Here is a 13,806-nt window from a genome sequence, read left to right on the forward strand (position 1 = left end):
TTCAATTAAACCCTTTATCTGTGCGGCCAGCGTTCGTACTACCGAACACCACGTGGCTGAGAAAACGGCGGCCATCTTTTTTCAGACAAACAAAGGCAGCGGGACTTGGTCGTCGAGTGTCTGGAACTAAAATCGGACACTCGACTTCCCGAACACCGGTCTCAAACAAACGAACACTGGATCTATATGTACCGAATAGCTAGAAGAGCACTATTCGGTACTTTTGTGCATACGAATGAGGGGAACAATCGCTGCTAAGAGCCAGGGGAATCCATTTGTGTAATTGTTTGCTTGTTTTTTTCCCTTTTTCTGAATAGACCGGCAAAACCACCCAAACTTCTGGAACTGTTTTGGCCAGCCAGCCCACGGTTAGCTGGTCACAAAGGACTTCCACACTTTGAGAACCCCTGAACCGATCTGGATGAAATTTAAATATGTTGGTCACCCAGATCGGGGCTACCAGGGGACATATTTGTGGGGATACCCCATGTATAAGGGGATGTTCTGAATGTTGGGGAAAAACAGTAATTTTACTTACCGTAAATTCCTTTTTTCTTAGTATAGTGGCAGTACTTACAAGTGGGATGTTCCTTAGGATTCTGGACAAGAAGCTCCCCCTTCTTTAGAATTTAAATGCTGTGCTCCGTCTGCTGCCTCCATATAAGCTGTAACTCAGAGACACTCACCAGTAATACAAAAGAACCAAAACGGAGACCGAATGATGCATAGAACTTTATCTATTTGAAAGCGGAGGGAAAGCCAGTACTGCCACTATACTAAGAAAAAAGGAATTTACGGTAAGTAAAATTACTGTTTTTCCCTTCGTATAGTGGCAGTACTTACAAGTGGGATATAGCAAGACCCCTGCAAACAACAAAGGGTGGGAACTCAGCAGGCCACAGCTTGTAGCACCTTACGCCCAAAGCAGCTTCAGATGATGAGAATACGTCCAGCCTACAATGCTTGATAAAAGTATGTAAGGAAGACCAAGCAGCAGCTTTGCAGATGTCTTCAGGTGAGGCGGCTGCTCTTTCAGCCCAGGAGGACGTCATAGCTCTAGAGGCACGAGCCTTTAAAGGGAAACTAAGGGGAATCCCTTTGGATTGATAAGCCAACCTGATTGTATACGTTAGCCATCAGGCCAAAGAGGGTCCTGAGACAGCACAACCCCTGTTCGCGCCATGAAAGAATACACATAGATCTAAGGATCTAATCCCTGAGTCATCTGAAGACAGATTTTCAGGGATCTTCTAACATCTAGGAGATGTCACATTCTTTCCAGATCCGACGTAGGAAAATGATAAAACCCCGGTAGGACAATAGGTTGGTAATTGCAGCACCAGAAAAAAACCTTAGGCAAAAAAGAAGGCTTGGTGTGCAGGACCACCTAGTCGCGATGAAAAAGGTGAATTCCGGAGAGAAAGAGAGAGCTCGGATCACACCTACTCAACTAGCAGAGGCGATAGGCACCCGGAAAACCGTCTTGAAGGTAAGAAACTTGATATGAACCTCCAGTAAATGTTCAAATGGTGGTACACAAAGGGCTCGAAGCACCAGACAGATCCCAAGTAGGGAAAGGTACTACTTAGGAGGCCTCTTAAGCCTTATGGACTTAAGAAATCTTAGAAAAAGCAGGTTTGAGGCAAAGCCACGAACCAGGAAGTGATTTAGAGCTGAAATCTGGCCTTTGAGCGTAAAACTCCCAGGCCGGCTTCAAACCCATCTTGCAAAAAAGAAAGACTTTCCGGGATAGAGGCTTTGGCCGGATCCAACCTCGAAGTGAACACCAGGTTCTGAACTTCATCCAAACTCTGAAATAGATTTACGAAGTGGACCAGCGGACAGAAGACAGCAACACATCACATAAAGGTCAGAGAGACCATGGCCTTGAAGGATCACCCTTGCAGCAACCATGCAGTCAGGTGAAAAATATCCAGAGTTTCCACGGGGAGAGTCACATTCTCCAATATTTGAGAAGAGACTGGAGATGCCAACGTGAGATTGTCAAGTTTTCCACTTCCGAAAACCAACTCCTGTTCGGCCAGAAGGGCAGGACTGCCAATTACTTGCCTTCTTCATCTTACTTATGAACAATCCGTGGTATAAGAGCGACAGGAGGGAAAACATAAGCCCTGTCGAAGGTCCAAGGTATCGATAGACCGTCTAGGACAACTGGGTACTCTCCTGAATGGAGAGAAGCAAAACATTGAACTTTCCTGTATCTCCTTGTGGCAAACAGGTCTATCTCCGGCCTGCCGAAGCGTGAACCCAGCGCCAAAAAATTTAGCTTGACAGTGCCCAGTCTGCCTGAGACCAAAGTCTACGGCTGAGGCCGTCTGAACTAACTTTAGAGACCCTCTGACATGGGTAGCTGATATAGCGAGAAGATTCGCTTGAGTCCAAGACATATGAGGTAGCAGAGCTCTTGAAGAGCTTTTACCTTCGTGCCACCCTGGCGAAAAAAACCACTGTAGTGGCGTCGTCCGACTGAATCCTCATTGCCTGATTTGTGATGGCTGAACGGAAGGAAACCAGTGCCTTCCAAACCGCATTAAACCCTGAAACTTCAGGAAGCGCCTGACTCCACTCCGTTCCAAGACCCTGACGGAACTGAGAAGCTAGATGGGCGCCCCAACCCATCTGGGAGGCATATGTGGATATCATAAACCATTGTTTCTGAGCAAACGATAGGCCCTTTGAGATATTGCTTCTGTGTTTCCACCAGTTCAGGAGTCCTTTCACCCTTTCGGATAGGTGGAAGGGAGAGTCTAGATCTTCCTGTTTTCGTGTCCATTGGGAAAGGATGTCCCATTGCAATGGTTTTGCTTCTGCCTTTGCCCAGGCCACTGCTGGGATTGCAGAAGCGAGGAGGCCTAGAACCTCATAGCATCTCTGATTGAACTTAGGTTTTTATGCAGCTTTGATACGGCTTTTAAAATCCTCATTTGTTTCACTAATGGTAGAAAAAGAGAGAGGGACTGTGAATTTCCTCTAAGACCCAAGAACTCTAGACTTCGTGACGCAGTCAGCTTGGATTTTTCCAGGTTCAGGATCCAACCGTGATCTCTTAAAACCTTCATTGTAATCGTGAGATGAAGATTTAGCAGTTGTCCTTATTGGGCCTTCAGGAACCAAACGTCCAGGTATGGAACAATCGAGATACCTTTCAGACGTAAAACCACTGCTATGGATGCCAGGATTTCCGTAAAAGCTCGAAGAGCTGAGGACAGGCCAAAGGGAAGAGTTTAAATGTAAATGGAGAATCCTTCGCTTTCTTGAAACAAGAATGCTTGGGCACTTCCGGATTTGAACCCGGGACCTCTCGCACCTGAAGCGAGAATCATACCACTAGACCAACAAGCCAGTGTTGCTAGAACCGCAAACCTGAGAACTTCCGGGAAGATTCTGAAACCGGTACATGGAGATAAGCATATTGAAACCAACTCTGCCATGTAATCTCCCTTTGTAAAAATGTGTGTCAAAAGACAAAATACGTTCCATACGGAACTTCTGTCATGGTAAGCAGGTGTTTACTAGTTTCCATCTGGTATTTGAACCAGAAAAAAAGGCGTGAGTAAACTCCCTGAAATACCCAACGTTTGGGTACCTCTCTACCACATTTCTTAAAGAAGAAGAGAATTTGTTTACTCTTGATGGATAGCTTGACAGTAGGAAGGATGGACGTGGTTTCGATGAAACTTTATTCTGTAACCTTCTGAAATGGTTCTTGTAATCAACCTATGAAGCACTCTTTCCTAGTCTTGGGTGAAGAACCGAAGGCGTCCTCCCATCTTATGGCGTCAAAACTTCCCCTTTTGTCATGCCTGTTGATTCCTGTCAAGACCACTGGCTGTTTATTTGAGGTACATAGTTGGTCTCCCATACAAGTACTAACCAGGCCCGAGTCTGGATGGCTTCTGAGATCTGACGAGATCAGGGATTTTCAGGCTGGTATGGCCATAGGCCATCATGCTTTTGAAACCTGCAAAACCTCCCTGGTAACGAAAGGACCTCTGACCCTTGTACTGAAAACTTCAATATCCCTGGGTTCTTGAATCCGGAGGCAGGGCTTTCTTCGTATCAGACATCTGTCTAACAATGTCTTCCAAGGGAGTGCCCAAAAAAATTTTTGTTCCTTTCAAAGGGTAATGCACAAAAGGGTGCCTTAGACGCAGAGTCAGCTGTCCATGTTCGTAGCCAAAGAGCTCTTCTGGCTACTGACGACAAACCCATAATCCTCGCTGATAAACAAAGAAAACTCATCTTTCAGTAGGAACAAGAGATGGGAAGGATCTGTATCAGATTTCCCATAATGGAATCTTCCAGGGCTTGTAGCCAAACGCTCTGAGCTCTGAGAACCGCTGAACCTGCAAATTCAGCTCTGCACTGATATCCTGCAGCCTGGAATATTCTACTACACGAAGTTTCGGCCCGTTCATCCATTGGGTCTTTAAGCCCTGAGACTTCGCCAATGGGTATAGTGGTTTTCTTTGATAGCTGGTCAATCTGAACATCCACTTAGGAAGATCTTCCCATTTTTCTCCAGACTGTAGCTTGACTTGAACGTACGTCCTTCAAGATTCTTTCATTCTCTATGATGGAGATCCAAGATTTAAGGAGACATTGGGAAACCTTTAACCTTACCCTTGGTAGGTTCAGTTTCTTGTACCGCCGTCGTCACTTCTTTAATAAATTTCTTCAGCTCTTCTGGTGGAAACCCCTCCTCCACACTTGAAGCCAGGCTGGAAATATCCGAAGGCGAAGAGACGTCAGACACAGAAGGAGATCTATTCCTCCTACGCTGTGTGGGCAGTTACTCCCGAATAGCTTCAAATGTCTGGGACAAATTTTCCTGAAACCAGCCCAGGAAGGATGCCATATCAGTCTGCTCGGCTTTTACTAGCCGATCCGTTGCGCACTGATTGCATGTATTTTTGCGACATCCGTCAGGTAGAGGTAACGCACATTCCAGACAACATAAGTGCTTAGATTTACTTGTGGTGTTTGGAACAGAAGTTGACATCTTGTCTATATCTGTCTTATCTGGAGACATAGGACATATTCTAGAAGCATGCATAAAAACAAAAGGTGAAAAAAAGGAGAGTTCAATAGTTAAACCTCACCTTAAATCACCTAAGATCCGTGTAGGAGGGCAGGTGACACGGAGAACCAGAACTGTACACCCACCCTTGGGGTCAGGAAGGTCCTGCACAGCCATGTATCCAAATTTCAAATTTGGCGCCAAACACCGTTTCGCGCATGCTCAGTAGCGTGATTCTGTGTTTGGTGGAACGCAAAGCCTCCCGGGCGTGCGTTCCACCGCTGTGCGCATGCGTAATGAGCAATGAAGGAGAACCGCCTGGGAACTCCGTCAGAAAAAACCACAAAAGACAGTACCCGGTCACGTTCCGTAACGCGAACCCGGAAGTACTGTTGCCGCTCAGTTCCCGCCCGGGAAACTATCGGGCACTCACCTCCCGGTCAGCAACCTGTGCTGAACGCACCAAATCTCCACCTGCACTGTGGGGGAACCTGTCCGTCCCATTGCCGGGACAAGAAGAACTGGTGAGTGTCTCTGAGTTACAGCTTATATGGAGGCAGCAGGCGGAGCACAGCATTTAAATTCTAAAGAAGGGGGAGCTTCTTGTCCAGAATCCTAAGGAACATCCCACTTGTAAGTACTGCCACTCAGGGCCGGCCTTAGGGGTGTGCGAGCTGTGCGGCCGCACAGGGCGCCATGGAGCAGGGGGCGCCGTGCGGCCGCACAGCCGATTAAAAAAAAAAAAAAAATTTTTTTTTTTTTTTTTTAAATTTGCAGCGGGGGCGGAGCTTACCGTGCGGCGGGGGCGGAGCTAAAAGCGCCGGAAAACGGCTGCAGGGGAAGCAGGAAGGAGTCCCTGCTTCCCCACCAAACAGTCACCAGGAGCTGCACTGCCTCCACAATGAACTCCACAGGTAACTGTGTGATTGTCAGGTGAGTGTAACTCTCTGCCTGTGTGTATGACTGTCTGCCTATGTGTGTGTGTGTGTGTGTGTGTATATGACTGTCTGCCTCTGTATGTCTGTGTGTATGACTGTCTGCCTGTGTGTGTCTCTGTGTGTGTGTGTGTGTGTGTATGTATGACTGTCTGCCTGTGTGTGTGTGTATGACTGTATGTGTGTGTGTATGACTGTCTGCCACTGTGTCTGTGTGTATTACTGTCTGCCTCTGTGTGTGTGTCTGTGTGTATGACTGTCTGCCTCTGTGTGTCTGTGTGTGTGTGTGTATATGACTGTCTGCCACTGTGTGTCTGTGTGTATTACTGTCTGCCTCTGTGTGTTTGTCTGTGTGTATTACTGTCTGCCCTCTGTGTGTGTGACTGTGCATGACTGCCTCTGTGTGTATGACTGTCTGCCTCTGTGTGTATGACTGTCTGCCTCTGTGTGTATGACTGTCTGCCTCTGTGTGTCTGTGTGTATGACTGTCTGCGTGTGTGTGTGTCTGTGTGTATATGACTGTCTGCCACTGTGTGTCTGTGTGTGTTACTGTCTGCATCTGTGTGTTTGTCTGTGTGTATTACTGTCTGCCTCTGTGTGTGTGACTGTGTATGACTGCCTCTGTGTGTATGACTGTCTGCCTCTGTGTGTATGACTGTCTGCCTGTGTGTGTCTGTGTGTATGACTGTCTGCCTGTGTGTGTCTGTGTGTATGACTGTCTGCCTGTGTGTGTCTGTGTGTATGACTGTCTGCGTGTGTGTGTGTGTGTGTGTGTATGACTGTCTGCCTCTGTGTGTGTCTGTGTGTATTACTGTCTGTGTGTGTCTGTGTGTATGACTGACTGTCTGCCTGTGTGTGTCTGTGTGTGTGTGTGACTGTCTGCCTGTGTGTGTGTGTGTATGACTGTCTGCTTGTGTGTGTGTGGATGTCTTCCTGTGTGTGTATGGCCGTCTGACTCTGTGTGTGTGTCTGTGTGTGTGTGTGTCACATACAACCAATACACGCATATCACACACTGTTAATATACCCATTACAATTATCACACATAGCATACATATCACACACAGTCATCACACGCACTATTACATACACAGACAACACAAACATAACAGCATACATGGATGACGGGGGGGGGGGGGGGGGCGCTGTGAAGATTTTTCGCACAGGGCGTCTAAATGCCTAAGGCCGGCCCTGCTGCCACTATACGAAGGGAAAATTGAGATTGGAGATAATCAAGTTATTACTTTATCAGACTTGAGTATCTCCAGGACTAAGGGAGGGAAATTGTATGTTTGTGCTGGGTGTGTTACATTTTTACTGTACGTTATTGGTTATACTGTGTCCCTCCCTGTGGGATGTCCCCTTGCATGGGGACTTGCATAAAAGCCTGTGTGTGGTCATTAAAGACAGTTCTATTTTGTACCCTTCTTCTTGACTTCGGCTGATGTTTGGGGATTCGTATGCTTTATTAAGCTATTGGTATTCGTATGGACTTCGTCTATTTCAACTACCGAACGGAGAGCTATATTTACTGATGCTCTGGCGGTTTGGGAGGAAACTACCGAAGGAGGTTTAAATATACTTGGTTTCCTTACATCCATCATATCCATTAAAATATACATGAATAGGGGGGCGGGGCCGGACCGCCAAGCTGGATGGCAGCATGCAGGCTGAGCTCCTGCAAGCCATCAAACTTTATGCTTTGAATTCAGGTTTTCCAGCTCCAGAACCAATCACCAGCGGCAGTCCACAGAGCTATAGGGACACTGGATCCCGGGTGAGGCTGGCTCACCGAGCTGCAGTCCCCTGGAGGAGAGGGCACGGATGCCCCAATCGAGGCCTACTCCGGCGGTGAGGGGGTCAGACGGCCGCTGCCCCTCTATCCTGCCTAACAGAACCCAACCTGGGGCCCAAGCGAGCGTGAACGAGGCCCCGTTCCCCCCCCTCTGGACCGGTGGGGGTGATCCCGGTCCTCACCCCGAAGCCCTGACGACAATATGGTGACTGAAGCTGTGGGGCCTAACAGCCAGGCCCAAGATGGCGGATGCCATGTGCACAGAAGACATGGGGAGAAACAACTCACTCTCAGCGCTCTCAGCCGACACTGTAACCCCTGCCTTCAGACCCTGCCCAGGGAAGCGAGACAAGCATTCCGCATCACGGCTGCAACACCAGGGAAGCCGGCGAACGGCTCAGAGTGCGGCAGGGCTGGACTGGACTGTGTTTTGCTGCCTGCTCTAGTGGACACTCACCCACTGCCGCAACAGAACTCCCCCTGTCTTGGAGGCCCAGCAACACCGCGACGACGGCTCCCCACAGAGGCAGCACTGGTAGCTCCTAACGGCCGGGGTGAAAACGGCATCAAAGCGACATCACAAGACCCAGCCTGAATATCAAATGTGATCAAACTACACTAGCCTGTTTGTAAAACTACTGCTATCTAGATGCATCAAGCGACCTTTCATACCTAGCAAGTATTCTGAGCATAAACTTAACCTTGGTAAAGAAATTAGATGTGTATGTTTAGCTTAACCAAATATGCAAATCTTCTCTATATCACTTTCTTGCCTCCCTCATGTCTCAAACTTGTTTAAAAAAAATAAAAAAATAGTGCAGCATCTCTTGACTATCCGTACTAACTGTTTATGCTGATCCCATGTGTTGTATAAGTCAGTGTTTATGCCTGTAATTTGCTCTGCACTCAAAAATAAAGAATTTATAAAAATATACATGAATAGTACGCGTTCTGCAGACCTGCTCAATGAACTCACTTTAAATGAACAGCGCTCCATGTTCTGATACAATGAAACATCACAGGACAAGCTGCAGCTCGGTGTCTGCCATCACTAATATGCACCCAGCCAGTCTCTGCCAATATCAGCCTTCCCTGGGACATGAGACACTAGAGAACGCTTGTCACTAGTTCATATACCTGGAAATCTCCTAAATTCCGCTTCAAAATCTGCCCCGTACACATTATGAACTTGTACTACCTGCAGAAATGAAATAAAGTAAGATTGAATTTCAGACCCCCGAACAGAACCCTTACAATTGTCTTAAAGTTCTGTTTTAGTAGGGAATTAGAATTAGAAGAACCATTAATGTGCAGTGTTCTGAGTACAGTGGGACTCTGTGTGTAACGCTGCAATGTAAACATTAATAAAACATTAACAAAAAAGCGCAATTTAAAAATCTAAAAGATGAAAATCTGTGATAAGAGTAGATGCTGCTCGACACATGAAAGGTGATTCCTATTGACCTTAAAAACAAACTTTCTAGAAAGTGTCAGCGTTTCAGAAAGTCTTGTCCTTAATTGTTAGAAAAAGGAAAAAATAATAATATAAAACCATATACCCTTATAGGTATAGTCTTTATACACCTACACAACGAATTCACTGTGTGCTGATACTGTGCTCAGGAATAGGGTGCTGGTGAAAATCCACAGCTGATAATATAGCAGAAATGATTCCAAGTGGGATATTATCCAACAGTTTATTAGAACAAAACGTCTTTGTGTAGAAGTAAAAATATAAATACAAAAAGTAGTAAAAAAAATTGATTGTCCCTCCGGTCTTCACTATCATCGTTGCGGATTGAAGAGAGAACTGTCTGCTGATTCAGCTGCTTCAACGGAAGGGTAACTCTACTGCTCAACCGCCTGGACTAATTAGTGGTTACGATAACACTGGACTAATTAGTGGTTACGATAACACTGGACTAATTAGTGGTTACGATAACACTGGACTAATTAGTGGTTACGATAACACTGGACTAATTAGTGGTTACGATAACACTGGACTAATTAGTGGTTACGATAACACTGGACTAATTAGTGGTTACGATAACACTGGACTAATTAGTGGTTACGATATGAACTTTATACTTTATACTTCTTGTATTTATATTTTTACTTCTACACAAAGACGTTTTGTTCTAATAAACTGTTGGATAATATCCCACTTGGAATCATTTCTGCTATATTATTACTGCAACACTCAGCTGTGGATTTTCACCAGCACCCTATTCCTGAGCACAGTATCAGCACACAGTGAATTCGTTGTGTAGGTGTATAAAGACTATACCTATAAGGGTATATGGTTTTATATTATAATGTTTTCCTTTTTCTAACAATTAAGGACATGACTTTCTGAAACGCTGACACTTTCTACAAAATTCATTAATGAAAGAAGCGTCCAGTTGAAGAGGACTGATCACAATCTGGATTGAGTGCTAAATGGAATATCCTTAATATCCAAATACAGAGCCATAGCACTCCATAGCCATCACATAAAATAGCTAGAAGTACTTATAAACATTAAAGGACCACTATAGTGCCAGGAAAACATACTCGTTTTCCTGGCACTATAGTGCCCTGAGGGTGCCCCCACCCTCAGGGACCTCCTCCCGCTGGGCGGGGAGCTCTCCTCCTCCGATCCTCCTCCTCTCCTCCCATGCACGCGCATTCAGCCGGTGCTTTCAATGCTTTCCTATGGACGCTTGCGTGCTCTCACTGTGATTTTTCACAGTGAGAATCATGCAAGCGCCTCTAGCGGCTGTCGGTGAGACAGCCACTAGAGGCTTTGAGGGCTGGATTAACCCATTTATAAACATAGCAGTTTCTCTGAAACTGCTATGTTTATAAAAAAAAAAATGGGTTAACCCTAGCTGGACCTGGCACCCAGACCACTTCTGGGTGCCTAGAGTGGTCCTTTAGAACAGCTACAATTATTAGTTTAAACCTAGTGTAGATAAGGATACAAATTAGCCTTTAGATCCTAAAGTGTTACCTTCAATTACTGTAAGAAAGAGTGGAGACAACAGCCCCAGCTCGATGCTTTTCTCCAGGGAATCTCATCGTATCTCTGCACTATTTGTGGTTTCATAGTGAAAAGCCACGTTCCAAAACCACGCCCTAACGATGTTTGTATTCTTGACTCTTTAGTGTTCCTTTAATAATTGTTGGGAAACCTGGGTACAATGTGCAGTTTTTATTACCCATCTAACAATTCTTTTTCTTTGTTATTCAGGGCGCTAATTCCCCCATGTAATTGGGGAGACAAAAAAATGACCTCGATGATGTTGAGTCTTTAACGCGCAGTGAGAAGGACGCACTTTCAGAACCACATTCTTCCACTTTCTTCCTTACTAAAGAACAGAACTTTGTCACTCACTGCCGGCTGGAAAAAGGAGGACATTTTTTACCCATGTTCTACCCAAAATCTGGGGCCAAGCTCATTCTTAGAACTGTCCAAAAAGGACATTTTTCATTAGCTACAGTTTGGAGTTCAAACATGGACACGGGATATTCTTGTCAAGATTTTATTAGAAGTCGAAAAAGCTAAACTTAATGTTCCAATTTTCTGTGTGTACCCATGATGTTATTTCTATAAAGACTCCTATATGAAAGAAAGTTTCCTTTTGTGAGAATTTGTTATGTTGAGGTTTCTATATGTATATTATGTTAATCGTCTTTGGTTGATTTAGTGCCCCCAGATTTTTACACATTTTATCTGAGCCTTGCTGTCCAAATTGAGACGTTTGATACTCTGACCGCATTTATCTTAATTTCACACCAGAAAGTGTCTGGTTGCCATAAGTGAGACTCTATCACGTGGCCAATCTATTTCCAAATCCAAAAATAGGCCTTGTGAGAGCTGCCAAATTATGTTCAAATGTTTCAACAGGTCAAGACTTGTTTTTTGTATATTTATATATTTTATTTAAATGACATTACCGTAATTTGACATTTCAGTTACTCCGGGATTTCAACGGCTTGTGAAGGGGCCAGTTAGTGACCCGCAGGTCCGGTTCCATCGCTCATATTGTGCCCTGGTCTGTGCTTCTTACAAGTTTGACAGATTGACTATAACTCTCAGCATCCTCAGGCACAGTGATAGCATTTTAGGTTTCTGAGCAGATAACGCACTTTAATGTAAACTTTAGAGACAGCGGCCATTTCCTGCACTTGAGTGGAGACATATTGAATAAAATGTGGTCTGACTGCGACTCCCAGTTCTTAGCTAATGCTTGCCAATCTCTGGGGACGTGTACTGGTTGCAGATGAAGAATTGTTTGAGTGTGCTGGGGAGGGGAATTTGTTATATATTATTTAAAAAAAAGTTTAACTCAAAATATCTTCATACTCTGCTACACCATCTTTTGTTTCTGAATAAACTGGAATTTGTTTTATTGACTCTGATTGTGCCATGTATGGACGTAGTGGGGAATCGCAATGCAGCATACGAACATAGAACAATCCCAATTACCACCCAAATAATGACATACAACGTAGTATGTATGAAACCGGCCACAGCATTTATTATAACCAGGGCCGGCCTTAGGGGTGTGCGAGCCGTGCGGCCGAACAGGGCGCCATGGAGCAGGTGACACCCTGCGGCCAACACAGCTCACACATGGCCGGCTGGAATGAAAAAAAAATATGCGGTGGGGGCAGGGCTTACCGTGTGGCGGGGCGGAGCTTCCCGTGCGGCAGGGGCGGAGCTAAAAGTGCCAGATAACTGCTGCAGGGGAAGCAGGAAGGAGTCCCTGCTTCCCCAACAAACAGTCTCCAGGAGCTGCACTGCCTCCACAATGAACAGAGGTAACTTGTGTGATTGTCAGTGTGAGTGTGACTGTCTGTGTGTGTGTGACTGTCTGTGTGTGTGTGTGTCTGTCTGCGTGTGTGTGTGTCTGCCTGTTTGTGTATGACTGTCTGCCTGTGTGTGTGTATGACTGTCTGCCTGTGTGTGTATGACTGTCTGCCTGTGTGTGTTTGTTTGGATGTCTGCCTCTGTGTGTGTGGCCATCTGACTGTGTGTGTGTATGTGTGTTGTTATGGTACTTTTTAGCAGTAAACCAAAATGTTTAAATGTCTATCTGTTCCTGTCCAAATTAAGAAAATTGAATTGCGTATATACGCTGAAGTAATTCAGTCTGACACACGGAGTTCAGGTTAAAATAACTTCGAGGAAATTTATTGGCAAGTGAAGAAAAGCGGGCGCGCAGGCCCTTTTAAGAGGCATTTTGCGTCATCATTGATTATCAGGATATCAGTAAATACACATCATTAATTGGATTAATTGTTAAGTGTCTGGATTAGTGTCCACCTATCAATATAATTAATTGGCTCAAAAACTAAGTGGTTAGCTATGTGTCCACCCACCGAGAGGTGGTATTGTTTGGACACGGGTGGGGACAAGGGGCTCAAGCTCCATTTCCCTTAGCATGAGGTTTACTCGGTGGAAAGGGGGGCTTGAGCGTCATTTTACACGGTCAGTGATGTCAGGTCTGTGGTCAGGTGCAAGGTCTCTTATGAATAGAACATTTCATTACTACAGTGTTCTCATGGCCTTCAATTTATACTATGTTGCGAGTTAGGGGAAATTCAGCAGTTCCTGAGTTAGTCATGTCTTTATAGAAAATACAGTCTTTGTCCATTGTGTTAGATGTGCTGGGAAATTCTGTCATGTAATGTAGTTTTAAAATGAAGAAGTCAGGTTATGAGGACAAAATGGAGGGTTTGTTACAGTGTGAGGTTAAAATGGAGTTAGTACAATAATTCAGTACAAGTTCAATAAAGATTTTTAATAATTCTACATCAGTCCCCCCTATGAAATGTTAGATTCTAAGAGATAAAACTTTATTTGTTAGTACCAGAAGACGTGTTAACCCAAAGGCACAGAAACCCCGTGGCCGCTAGCTAGGTGTTAATGCAAAGTGTCCCTAGATCTGACCCTAATAGGCTAACTCATCGTCAGTATGGCTCTCAAACACTTCACTCCCATGGGTGGCCCATGGTGGCTTGCCTACCACTTCTCCACACGGGGTCTT

General features: G+C 45.2%; 1 protein-coding gene across 1 annotated transcript in view; it reads left to right on the forward strand.

Moving 5' to 3' along the window:
• Positions 1–12,168, forward strand: part of LOC134568930 (cilia- and flagella-associated protein 57-like) — a 171,607-nt gene extending 159,439 nt beyond the window's left edge. The window contains exon 21 of the mRNA XM_063427648.1: positions 11,004–12,168. Coding sequence (XP_063283718.1) covers positions 11,004–11,024 — 21 coding nt within the window. The 3' untranslated portion in view covers positions 11,025–12,168. The remainder of the gene's footprint in view (positions 1–11,003) is intronic.
• Positions 12,169–13,806: the final 1,638 nt, after the last annotated feature.

The sequence above is a fragment of the Pelobates fuscus genome, chromosome 7 (assembly GCF_036172605.1).
Source record: "Pelobates fuscus isolate aPelFus1 chromosome 7, aPelFus1.pri, whole genome shotgun sequence".
NCBI classification, from domain to species: Eukaryota; Metazoa; Chordata; class Amphibia; order Anura; family Pelobatidae; genus Pelobates; species Pelobates fuscus.